The 12,638-nt window shown below is 40.9% G+C and overlaps 2 protein-coding genes across 2 annotated transcripts in view; both read right to left on the bottom strand.

Moving 5' to 3' along the window:
• The window catches only part of rfng (RFNG O-fucosylpeptide 3-beta-N-acetylglucosaminyltransferase), a 12,546-nt gene extending 8,364 nt beyond the window's left edge, over window positions 1-4,182 (bottom strand). Inside the window, exons 1-2 of the mRNA XM_035663968.1 lie at window positions 3,796-4,182; window positions 154-714 (exon numbers count right to left, since the gene is read on the bottom strand). Of these exons, the coding sequence (XP_035519861.1) occupies window positions 154-648 (495 nt within the window). The 5' untranslated portion in view covers window positions 649-714; window positions 3,796-4,182. The remainder of the gene's footprint in view (window positions 1-153; window positions 715-3,795) is intronic.
• Window positions 4,183-4,589: 407 nt separating this feature from the next.
• LOC118334474 (E3 ubiquitin-protein ligase TRIM4-like) overlaps window positions 4,590-12,638 on the bottom strand; it is a 14,791-nt gene continuing 6,742 nt past the window's right edge. The window contains exons 7-9 of the mRNA XM_035670393.1: window positions 8,455-8,566; window positions 7,876-7,922; window positions 4,590-6,021 (exon numbers count right to left, since the gene is read on the bottom strand). Coding sequence (XP_035526286.1) covers window positions 5,480-6,021; window positions 7,876-7,922; window positions 8,455-8,566 — 701 coding nt within the window. The 3' untranslated portion in view covers window positions 4,590-5,479. The remainder of the gene's footprint in view (window positions 6,022-7,875; window positions 7,923-8,454; window positions 8,567-12,638) is intronic.

Here is a 12,638-nt window from a genome sequence, read left to right as displayed (position 1 = left end):
TTGTTTGTTTTGTCTGACAAACAGTCCAGCTCTAAATATATGCGCATATATGTGTGTGTGTGTATATATATATATAAATGATATAAAACAGAGAATTTAGTTGAAGCCACTAGTTCACCAAATAAACCAACAAGTAAGTCCAGCTGTCCTCACCTGTTCTTTAGCTTGGGAAACCCAAGTCTGAATCAGCAACTCCAATCTGGACTTGTGGTACTTCCTGGTAGTCTTCACTGCAATAAAAATGTCCTTAAAGTCTAACAGGTCCCGAGACCTAGACCCAGACAGTCCACCACCCTTTCCTCCAGGGAGAGCCCCTCTTTTCATCCCACTCTTGAGAATATTGTTATTATTCATGGTAACGTCAGTCTGAATAGATCTCTCTTGCCCTGCTGAGCTCCCATTGAGCCCCGTGGTAGATTCAGTTTCTCCTGCATGGACAGACACTGCTGGAACATGGTGTGACGAGGCTGCCTGTGCAGGTCTCACTTGGGGTCGGGGCTGAGGCAGGTCTACCTGGCGTGCTGAGGGCTGCAGGGCAGGGATAAGCAGAAGCAAGAGGCCACAGAATGCAAGGGAAAACAGGAAGCAGAACTTGCTGACACCCACTGATGCTATGTGCATCCTGACTGGCCGATTGAGCAGGTTCATCAGCCTCCAGGGCTGCAGTCAGTCCCAACACCACCCTGTCCCATCCTCACACCGTCACATGGAATCCTGCACAGAAAGAGGGAAGATTATTTAGAAGCATGTTTAATATATATCATGTTATGATAGAGAACGTCTAACATTTTGCTTGTTTATTTCGTTGTCACAAATGTCACACAGTTCATATGAGAACAATAGATGGGGCAGGGATGCAATGCAAAGAAAGCATTTACTCACAGCCACTTTAATCTGCTGACCTTGCTTTCTCTTCCCCTTACACACACGCTAGCAACTCCACACTGCTCTGCACACACGCACGTGCACACACACACGCGCGCACACACACACAGGCCTGCCCACTCCTACTACAAGGGGCTATACATTCATATTTTAGTTTTTATGTGATGCTTAATTGAACATTTGCATCTAAATAAAAGGACAATAATAATCAATTATCAGGGATAATCAGAGATGTCCCTGTTTTTTTCAGCAAAACGTATGCCACGCCACTTTCTGCATGTATGGCTTTGTAGTAAAAGAGTACCGTACTAAACTGACCTCTGCCTGCACTTTAGAACCATCTCCCATTGAAAATGTGTGGCAGATTATGAAGTGCAAAATACGACAACAGAGAGCCCAGACTGCGCTTGCTTGTGCCCCCCAAAATAAAACCTCCCACAAATCTGTTTCCAATACTGGTTTCTGTCCCCCACAAAGGGCCCTGTTTAGTTACAAAATGGAGGACAGGAGTCCTCATTGAGCCCCACCAGCAACAGAAAGGCACTGATGTGGGGAGTGTTCATACTGGTCTGATTTGGGTAAGTCATCAGTCAGAGCCAGCAGTTTATCAATGAGTTCAATGAGACTGGAGCATATGTACTGGTTGCAGGGACACCTCGACAAACAGAGTGGTTGTTCTCTCTCTCCTCCCCATAGGGCTACAACTAACCATTATTTTCATTATCGATTAATCCGTCCACCATGTTCTCGATTAATCAATTAGTTGTTTGGTCCATAAAAAGTGAAAAATGTTCACTGTTTCCCAAAGCCAAAGATACTCAATTTACTGTAATAGATGACAAAAGAAACCAGAAATATCCACATTTGAAAAGTTGAAAAATTACTCAAAATGATTAGTTGATTAACAAATAAGTTGGCAATTAATTTAATAGTTGACAACTATTTGATTAACCATCAATGCAGCTCTAGTTTTACTTTTCAGCTTGTTTTTGTAAAGTTCTCTGTCCACACTGAGAATATAATGAAATCTCTTCTTTCAGTTGGAAAACAACTAATGCTGAAACAATTATAGAACTTATCTATTAATGGACAGACAGAAATTATTGGTCAACAATTCTAAATTTCCCACTTCTCAAATGTGAGGCTTTGCTACTTTGTTTATTTTTCAGTTTTCTTTGTTTATCATGGTAGATGGAATATTTAGATTTTGGACTGTTGGTCAGACAAAACCCCAAAACATCTGTCACTGTAGGCTCTAGCCAAATTATGATGGCATTTTATACACCAAATGATTGATAGAAAAATAATCAAGAGATGAATCAATAATGAAAAAAAACATTAGATGTCACTGTACGAACAACAAAATTGTGCAACTGATTATTAGAGCTGCAACTATTTGTCAATTAATCAACTATTTTAATAACTGATTAATCGTTTTGAGTCAGTTGCATTTGGAAAATGGTCTCAGCCCAAAATATGAATATCTATTGCTTTCTTTAGTCCTCTGTTATAGTTAACTGAATATCTTTGGCTTGTGGACGTTTCCTTGGCTTTGACGAACAGTGATCGACATTTTTCACATTTTATGGACCAAACAACTAATTTATAAATTAAGAAAATGATCAACAGTCAATAATGAATGAATGAATATTTGTTAGTCGCAGCCCTAATGACCATAAATACAGGTTAATAAGACATATGGCAATTCAACATGGAAGGCGACCGCAGCATCTGTAGATGTAAACGGATCTTTCTAAGTTAACAAAAACACACAATTCTAATTTTCAGGTGATTATACATTGATGAAAACATACTTTATGAATATTATATTTCATTTCTGACAATAGATCCTCCTAAATGTTGGATACTGGACCTTACACCAGCATTCTGTGGACATGCTCAAAAGTGTCTTTGAGCAAGGTGCTGAAGGTTTTAGTGGTGGTGTTCTGTAGCTGTCCATTACCTCCTAAAAAGGACAATGATATGGAGTTGTTGAAGGGCAAGAGAGGAGAGTAGGGGGCAATAATTTATTATTATTATTATTATTATAAATTACTATAAATAAATAAAAGACATTAAACGTGATGGTTTCTAGTCAGGCAACAGCTGTAATTTATACCTAGTCCACATTTAAAGTTTATATATTGTGTCAAAATCCCTTTGCTATTCCATTGTAAAGACAACAATCTCTTTCGAATAAGTTGGGCTACAGATGCAGATATACATTCAGTAGATTGCAGTTACCTACTTGAAAGGTGTTATTTCTAACACTGTTTAAAGGGGGATTTCATCTGTTTCTGTAGTGACCCGACCTTCCCTTGCGTCCCATAAAATAAGGAAGTCTGGTTGCTAATCTGCGTAAAAAAACAATACCTGATACTCTAATTACACCCACTGCCTGACATAGTTTAATGCTAACACTCAAGCTAGCTTTGGTAACTTGCGTACCAAACAGCCATGCTACTTCCGTTTAAAAAAACATCAATTTAAGATCCAACTTTTTTTATCCGCAATGTTACTCATCGTTTAATTATGTGTGATTATAGGCGTCAAAGAGACATACTGATAAATTCGGCATGCTTATAACTTACCAAGCATCTCTAAGTTTCGTTTACATTTGGTTAACGCTAGAGCTTAAACACTGTTTAGTGGAGAAAGTGTGTTGTTTCTGGCATAACAAAAGAATCATTTTCATCAAAATAACGTTGTATGCGGACTGAACGGTGCTCCTCAAAACGCCATACGTTTATGATGTGTTCAAAATGTACTTCGCTTTCTGTGTTTTGTTCTACGAGACACACAAATCAGCCTCTAACAAGCGCACTCTAAATAGAAAGGTTTCCAAGTGGAGTTTGGCGTGATAAGCGAGCTGTAGAAAGAAAGCATTTGGGACTTCGTTGCAGCACTTACCATGAAATATCAGAGGACACATTTGACTTCTTTTTTTCAGCATGGTTTTTAGGTCGCTCGGGAAGCAGCAAAGAAGCATACAGCGTTTACTGAAACACAGCTAGCTTGGTGGAAAAAACATTCTTTAGTTTCGACGGTGTTGAATTAAGAACGCCACGGGATCCACTGCTCGACTCTTTCTTTTTGTTCCGACCTGACTTTAACTTCACATCAGTTGTCGTAGTTCCTCTTCTGCCCCATCCGTTTACATCGTCGGCCGTATTTGGCGTTTAGGAAGCTTTTTAGAAGACCTATACAAGAACAAGATTACTTTCACTGCCACCCCGACCGCTTCTTTTCAACCAAATATTCCACAACCCACTAAACTCACCTCGGACCGCCGTGTCAAGCTAGCTACGATAATAAACTCGTTATTCCGGTGAAATATTTCAAAATAAAAGATTATCGTCAGCATGGTAGGTAAAGCGAGATGGCTTGACGATACATCGACATGTAACTTTCGCAAAGATCAAAAAATAAAGACTTTATACTGTGATAAAAGTAAGAACATGTAAATTCAGCGTTACCCATAGTGTTTCTCTCTATTAAGTTAGTTACATTGTTACAAACAGGTGATTGCATAATAACAAAATAATTGTTGTTAGTGTCAGTCAGTCGTTTTGCCCACTTATTGAACATTATGTCACGTTCCCTCTTTTATAGGGTTTTAAGTGCAGCCATTTATGAATATTGATTACTTACAATTGTTATTAAAAAGGAATGCTTTTATTCTTAAAAGAAAGTGTACTTCTGGTATTGATCCGACTAACTCTCGTCAATGCTCAGTGATTCTTCTGTATTTCTAAAGTTGACTCTTTCAGTTGCAGCTCAGCGCCCTCTGCCGGTCGTGATAAAGCAGCGCTTCACTGGCTGCTTTATTGTGTTCAGTTCTCTGCACAGAGCTTCATTGTGCTTAAATGATGGGAAAATCAGCGAGCATAATTCAAGAGGTTGCAAATGAATGAGAGACATTTATTACTGCATGCAACACATATATAACTGTATACACACTAGTGGAATTGGAATTAATTAGATTTACTTACACATTATAACAATACAAACTTCTGGCAGTATTCTTGCAATATTGTGTATTTTTCCTATTGAACAACAAATCTCACGTGTGTCAAATCAACAATGAATGCATCTAAAAACAATGTGATGCATCCTCTCCCTCTGTGCCACTGTTCTTCTAAAACGATTACAAAAACTGTTTATCAGCCACACTGTTGCACTGGGTGACATGTTTCAATGTTGAGCTTGTACTATATGTGATGATTTTTGGAGCAGTGGAGTATATCATTCCTCATAGATGACCATTCCTTAACATAAAATAAAACTGAGACATATGTCCATTAAATAACATATTTACATTCTATTATAGCTCAGTTTAAAATGAAAGCAACTGTTGTCCTCCAGCCACAACTACTACTGGTGTGGGTATGTAAAAATGTATGTTCTCTTCACATACATACATTTCTCTTTAGTGAAAATAGTCAAATTAGTTTTTAAGATATAGTTGTGTTCTGTACTTTACTTATGTGCATGTGTGGGTGTGATGACGTGTGGTTCTGTACACACTGAGTTAGATTGTCAGCAGCTGTCAGTTACCAGTGTGAGTGTGTGTCTAGTCGTCTTCATCCATCTGTCACAGAGACAACCAGCTGACAACCCCATACGTAAACTCAGACCGAATCCTAAAGGCCGGGTAGAGGGGTTGAGTAAAGGTGCAGTGGAAGGTGTGGATGTGGCTCAGTGTGTCATGGGAGACTTTATAGAAGGACACAGTACCAGCTGGCCAGTCCACATATACTGCCACTGTGTTCCAGACAGTGGAGGGGGCAGGTTTGCGTATGATTTTGACTCTGTTATTGTGCCAGACAGAGTAACCACCATCAGAGCAGTCCAGACTCCAGGAGCTGTCGTTCCCTCCGATACAGCTGTCATCACTGAATCCACTCCTTTTGATTCTTTTGTAAGCCACTCCTACAGACACCAGCCCTTTCCAGCTGACCTCCCAGTAACACCGAGCATTAAGAGCATTTCTACACAGCAACTGGTACCAGGACTGGAACCTCTCTGAATGATCAGGATATTGCTGCTGCTCCTCCTCAACTGTCACCATGTCTTTCTCTAACAGGACCAGGTTCCTGTGTGCTGTGTCTGGGTCCAATGTGAGTTCACAGGCATCTGATGGAGAGAACAAGGCACTGTAAAAAAACACGTTATTTTTATGGTAAAAAAACTACCAGCTGTGGTTGCCACAACTTTACCGTAATAATTACGGTAGAGCTCTTTTTACTACTACAGTAAAAGGATTAAAGGATTAGTATTGTTAAGTTTTAATCTATATTTTACCATATAAACAGTTTTGACATATTAATTTACCATATAAATCATATGACAGTGGTTTTCTGTGCAATTTACAGTCTGTAATATTAAAAAAATGACTTTATTCCATATAAATTCAAGTTTTGCCATGAGATATCCCAGTGTTTCACTAATTTACCTACTGAGAGTTTATGGTCTTTTACTGTCATGGTTTGACAGTTTTTCAACGTAAAATCTACGGACATTTATTACAGTGTAAATTAACTTGCTGTGTTTGCACTTGTGGGAATGGGAGGGAATGACATGCAGCAAAGGGCAACAGGTCAGATTTGAACCCTAGGCCACTCCAGCAAGGACTCAGCCTTGGTACAGGGGGCGCCAGCTCTACCAGGTGAGCTATCTGTCTTGCTTTTTAACAGATTTCTTCTACATATAGAGGAAACTAAACAGAGTAGAGGAAGAGGTGGAAATTACAAATCACTTAGCTGATTCGCTGGTTATGTAGTTCATTTTTCAAAGTTAGCACATGACCATTCAAATGCATTTCAGTATGTAAACCAGTAGCAGTTACCATTCATAACACTGTCAGGTTACAGCGCTGCCTCTGACTGTTCGGTCTGTTGATGGTTTGAACTGTTTAGTTCAGTACAAAATCAGCTGATATTAGAATATTTTTAAGGTTAATAACCCAGCAACTACCTGCAGTATCTGTAACAGAGGCCAAGGAATGCTCAAAATAAACATGTCCTGTTAAAATCCACCAGCAGACCTACTAGAGCAACTTAGAATGGATGGTTCCATTCTGTAAAATATATTTTGCTCAGACAGCAAGTTCTAGGACCAAAGTCCTAGAACTTGTGAACTGATTACTTAAAATTTGTTACTTTTGTTAAAAACACAGGTTTTCAAAAAGTTCTGCATTCACAAACATGTTGGGAAAACGATCCTCGTGCACACAGATTTGTGAAAACGTTGTAGTATGCATGCCAGGCCAGTAGGTGGCGGTGTAACTTTGCAACTGCAGGCCAGCATGCAAACGCTTTCCTCTAAAGTGTGGTGAATATAAAGAGGAAGAGAAGATGGTGAACGCATGCTTGGATGGATGATGAGGTGTTGTTGTTACTCAATGTAATACTCAGTGGGGCCATGTGGTCATCGTTCTCGCAGCAAATGCGTTTTAATAGTTTACATGACGATGTTAACATTTCCAAAGAACTGTGTGTGTCTTTTTTTTTTGTTTTCTGAATTGGCATCCGCACAAACTCTATGACGCTTGCTTCGGACAGCTACTTTCAGTCTGTCTGTGTTTACTGTGTCTGTCCTTGTCAAATAAACCATAAATAAAAATTAATTAAATGCCATCTTTATCTACAGACGCGGCAGGTCGCCTTCCATGGAGTCCACCATGTTGAACCACCATGTTTTGTACAGTAGCCCAGAACAGACAAACAGTGTCGTCCTGCACACTTCACAGCCTGTTGTCATTCCCAGCTTGTCAAATACAGATGCAAGCAGTTTTCAGTTACAATCTACAACTTCACCACAAGATACCACTAAAACCTACAAACTAGTCCTTTAAGATCCAGAATGACATAATGCAGTTGATCATCTTCCAAAAGAGTTTAAAGGGATGGCATGCCTTTGATGAGTTTCTGTCTAAATAGTTGAAAATATTCAGGTTTGCTTTCATAAATAAAACTAAAAAACACTTACACTTCCTCAGCCCTGGTTTCAACCACTGGACTCCAATATGGTCCAACCTGGAAGGAGATTAACGGAGTCAAAACAGCATAATCTCCTTGATAATTGAAGAAATATGGATAGTAAATTGTTTTTATACACACTTTTTTGTTTGGCTTTTTTCCAATACCTGTACTATAAATGATTTTTTCATTTGAATTTCTAAGGCAGTTCCTCTTAAAAGCAAATAGCTTTTGACCTCTCCTGCACTAGATAGATAGATATTCCTTTATTTGTCCCACAATGGGGAAATTCCAATGTTACAGCAGCAAAGTGGATAGAGAAAAAAACAGTAGTAGGAAAAATAACAACACTATTTACTAAGAGAAAAACAGTAAGAATCCCACAGACACAGATAAAACAAATAGTAGCAGCAGTTACGACATGGGCCATAGATTGCACAGTATTGTACTACAGTACAGTAGTGCAAATTACTCATACCCAAATGTATCTATAAAACACAAGTTGACAGTATGACTGAGAAAATAGTTCTCAGGTCTAGCACCTGTACCAGACATTGGCTGTATCTGGCAGCACTTCTTTTCTCCCTACCTGACAGTGTCCAGCCTCCAGTGTGGATCCTCCAGTCCAAGTCCAGCAGACAGCCCCTTTACCCGTGCGCCTCGAGTCTCCTGTGATGTATGTAGCGTCAGATCCCAGATCTCTCAGGTGAGAGGGTGTTGGGGGATTCTTCAGCGCTGAGGCCAGGGGGGCAGGAGCACAGCCCTCTTCTCTGTGAGGGGCAGGGACAACCTGACAGACTGACAAACATCCACAACCAGGAGGAAAGACGATACCGGTCAGCACATAAGGAAATCATAAGCAGCCCTGGCGGTCTCTACAGTCTTGAATCGACACCCTGGGCAAAAAACACAGAACAGCCAACCCCCTTCGAGAGCCAAAAAAAACAAAGCCACCCCCCCCCCCAAATGTAAAAAGAAACAACCCATACCAGTGAAGCAGAGAATTAATCAGTTTCTCAGATTGCACAAATCCTTCCATACGAACAATGTGATTTCACGTTTTTAAGGTGCACAATCTTTTACCCTCCAACAATATGCCCAATAAGGGGGAAACAATGAACACAGTTCTGCACAGAATATGGTACAGTATAACTACAATAATACAGAACCTGGGTGAGAGGAAAAAAACAAAAAAAAAGAAACCACACAAACCATTGCCCAATCCCCCCCAACACTGTCCACCATTCAAGACCAAGTGAGTCAAGACTAAAACCAATCTCACCGTTGGTGACCACGATAATGTTATTGTATTAACCTATTTTTTTTGTTAAGCCATTTCACACACATAAACTTCGAAAAACAAAAATTGCATACACTATAGCCTTGATATATAGTATTATGAATGAATGTTATTTGGAAGAAGTCGAGTGTGACTGACTACAGTGGATCCCCGTCCCACCCTTTTCGGTTACATTAGGAGACCCAGGGGACTTGTGTATTTCAGAACTGTTTTCTTAGCTTTAATTACCATTTATGTCACCATTGATATCTGCATTGACCCATTAAGTACAGAAAGGTACTGGACCAGAGGCCAACACTGGCGGTTTCCCAGGGACGACAGCACGAATCGAGCCAGTGCCGCAGGGCACTACTGAGAATTACCAACGTATATGTTTTGATGGAGCACCTGAGAAACCATGCAACAGGGAGAACGTGCAAACTACACATGGAAAACCACTGAGGGAGGTGACAGCGCTTAACCACCGAGCCACCGTGTGCCATTGTTAAAGCTGGCTAAATCGACCTAGGTAACAAACTAGCGCTCACCCACCTAACCTGATTGTGCCAGATGTTGTCTACACAGAGCAATTGAGAAGTCGCTTTGCAAACCTGGAAAAGGGCACTTTTCAGTACGGAAATAACTATCTATCTATCACCATACATCACAGGCAAATTTTGAACCGAGGTTAACTGAACCATTTAATGTAGTCAAACTCCTGACTACCGTCGGACTAGGATAATGAGTAAAACATATCTCCATCAGAGAAAAGCTCAGGTTCTGTTTTAGCGTAACTATATGGATGTAAGCTGCCGCTGTTGAAGAATATCAGTGACAGAAAACAAAAAAAATCAGCCTGTTTAATAATATTTTGAAATTTAATTGGAAAATTTTGCCTATGTTCTTCAATCCCCTACAAGCAATTCATGCAGGTATTAAAAATAATGTATATAACAATACTATATAGAAATAGACAATTCTTCTTTCCTTGTTTCTTTGTATGTAGGTAAAAAGCACCAGTATTAAAACAGCTTGTAGTGGTTTTATAACCAAGTTGGACCACAAATATAGCCAATTATCTGAACGACAGAAGTGAATAGTAAATAAAATGTGGCAGTTACAATATTTGGTGCAAAAAAAGCATCATCAGTCGAACTTAGCCTGAGTAGTTTCCAGCGTGCATGATGGAACTCGAAGTCCAACAGACAGCAGCGCTCACTCTGAATCCCCATCTGTCACTCAGTCCAGCACTCTCAGACTAGAGGACGCTCTGAGAAGTGAGGGCCAGGAGCTTTACAGCTTTCATTTAACCAGGTTACAGCCGATGCAGCCTGAAGAAAAATTAATGAATAAAGTAGATGAACAAGATTTCACCTTGTACTCCACACACCTAAGGTAATGCCACTCACGACCCAAAGTATGCTTCGAAATATATCATTGGTAACATGACCGTACCTGAGCAATTTTGGGTCACTAGTGTGACTCTCGAAGGCCAGTGAAGAGATGCAAACACTCCTGAATCTGCAGGCTGTGTTACTATGTCAACTCCCCTCAGACTAGAGGACTGGACTCAGAACTGAGAGAGAACTTTACAGCTTCCATGACAGCTTACAGCCATTAGCCTGAGAAGCAATGTTGAGAAAAAAACGTAAAACATTTATTTTATACATGAAGAGGTTCGTCCTTTAATGCTCAGTTTCTGATGAACGGAAACTCTGAGATAACCAAACGTAATGTTTCTGAAATGTTTTTGTTTTTTTAACATGTATTCAAATCTCAAAGAAGATTGAATTTACCAGTTACAGTTACTCTATTTAATCAAGACACTTACAGAAAAGTTATTGAACTATTTATAGACACGTACAGCAACTTCAGCCATGATAAAGTAAGTGTAGACTGTGGACTCTATGTACAGAGCATCAGATCATTTGAGATCTTAACCTGAGAGCTTCCGTTTACAGTATGACTCTAAGGTCAACAGACAGCAGCTCACTCCAAATCCTGCAGGCCGTTGTAACTCAGGTCCACTTGCAGGCTAAGGGCGGCTACTGAGAACTGAGGCCAGAGCTTCTACAGCATCTATTTGATAGGTACAAGCACCAGCCTGAAGAAGTGAGGGGAAAAAGCAGACAAGTAATTTCCTGTTCTTGCTTACAGTAGGTATTAAGGTTAACTTTAATCATGTTGTTTTGTAATAACGTACAGAGAGTTACTGGAACTTTGATCACTGGCAGCAGCACAGAAGACCTCCCGAACGCAGAAGTACCTCCTCAAGTCAACACACCGATATTGTGCGAAAGACAGTAAAATGAAGACCAGAGCTGACACTGAGCAGGAGAAGAGTGTATCTGTGGATAGAGTTCCTGAACTCAGTAGTTGTTGGATCCTGTCACTAAAGTGAGCATCATTCAGGCTCATTCATACAGTGAACAGTTAAGCTTCTCTCTGGAGAGAGATCTCCCCGAGTTCCCTTGATGTATGACTGTTTCCAGCTTAGTCTGCAAGCTTTCTGTGACAGCAGACCTTGTAGGAAGTCTGATTGGTCTGCAAATGACAACCCAGGAGGAAGCGCAGACCAAGCCAGGATCCGTTTGACTCGTAAGGCTTGTCCACAGCATTCTGGTAGAAGAAATTTACAGCAGATCTTCCTTTCCTGCATAGACCTCCGAGTGTGTCGTTTGCCCAACAGATTGACACCCAGAGTAAAGATGTCAAATCGTGGGGGGGGGGTCATGAAGAGCACAGAAACTCCGAACACTCGATGGACGAATCAGAAGGACCTGTCCAGTACAGCCCTCTTCCTCTTTAAAGATCTGTGTTGAACCACCCGGATACACTGAGGCTGCTCTCGATATTGGACTGCCAACACGTTGAGGCTGAGCCCGCCAGGTAAGAATGGAGAGGGGCCGCTTGAGCGAGAACAGCCAGTTTCCCGCAGAACTTAATCATCGTGCGGCTCTTTCGTGTTCATGGCCAGTGGGATTCTGTCTCAGCTCCGCGAGTTGAGTCTGGACGAACCACCAGGAAGTGGTTGTATCTCATCAGGTCGTTGGGGCGCGCCCCTTCTCCTGGCTTTCCCCAGCACATTATCCCAGAACTTAGCCCAGGGGATCCCCAGCCAGAAGACCCGGATGTGGACAAATGAGTGGAAGGCTTTGAGTCGATGGGGAGATCATTCTGTGTTCCTCATCCAAATCTCCTGAAGTATTTTCTGTGAGTCAGAACTTGTTTACATGGGTCCGGTACATACAAGGAGGGAGGGTGATTGGCCTGGTGAGGTCGGTGGAGGTATCAGAAGTGGGAGGGGGGGGCAAGAGGGAAAGAATCCTGAATGAAAGTTGTCAAGCAGCAACCCATCCACTATGGACTCTGTACAACACAGTCGCAGGATATCAGTTGGTGGACGAACAGGAAGAAGCCCGAACAACTCATCCAGACCGTCGATATCAACATAGCTGGACTTCTGTTCCATAACAACTCAGCTGACTGCACTT

The sequence above is a fragment of the Morone saxatilis genome, unplaced genomic scaffold (assembly GCF_004916995.1).
Source record: "Morone saxatilis isolate NCDOM2014 unplaced genomic scaffold, NCSU_SB_2.0 Contig1, whole genome shotgun sequence".
In the NCBI taxonomy this organism is placed as follows: domain Eukaryota; kingdom Metazoa; phylum Chordata; class Actinopteri; family Moronidae; genus Morone; species Morone saxatilis.
This window is presented reverse-complemented; position numbering and strand designations above follow the sequence as displayed.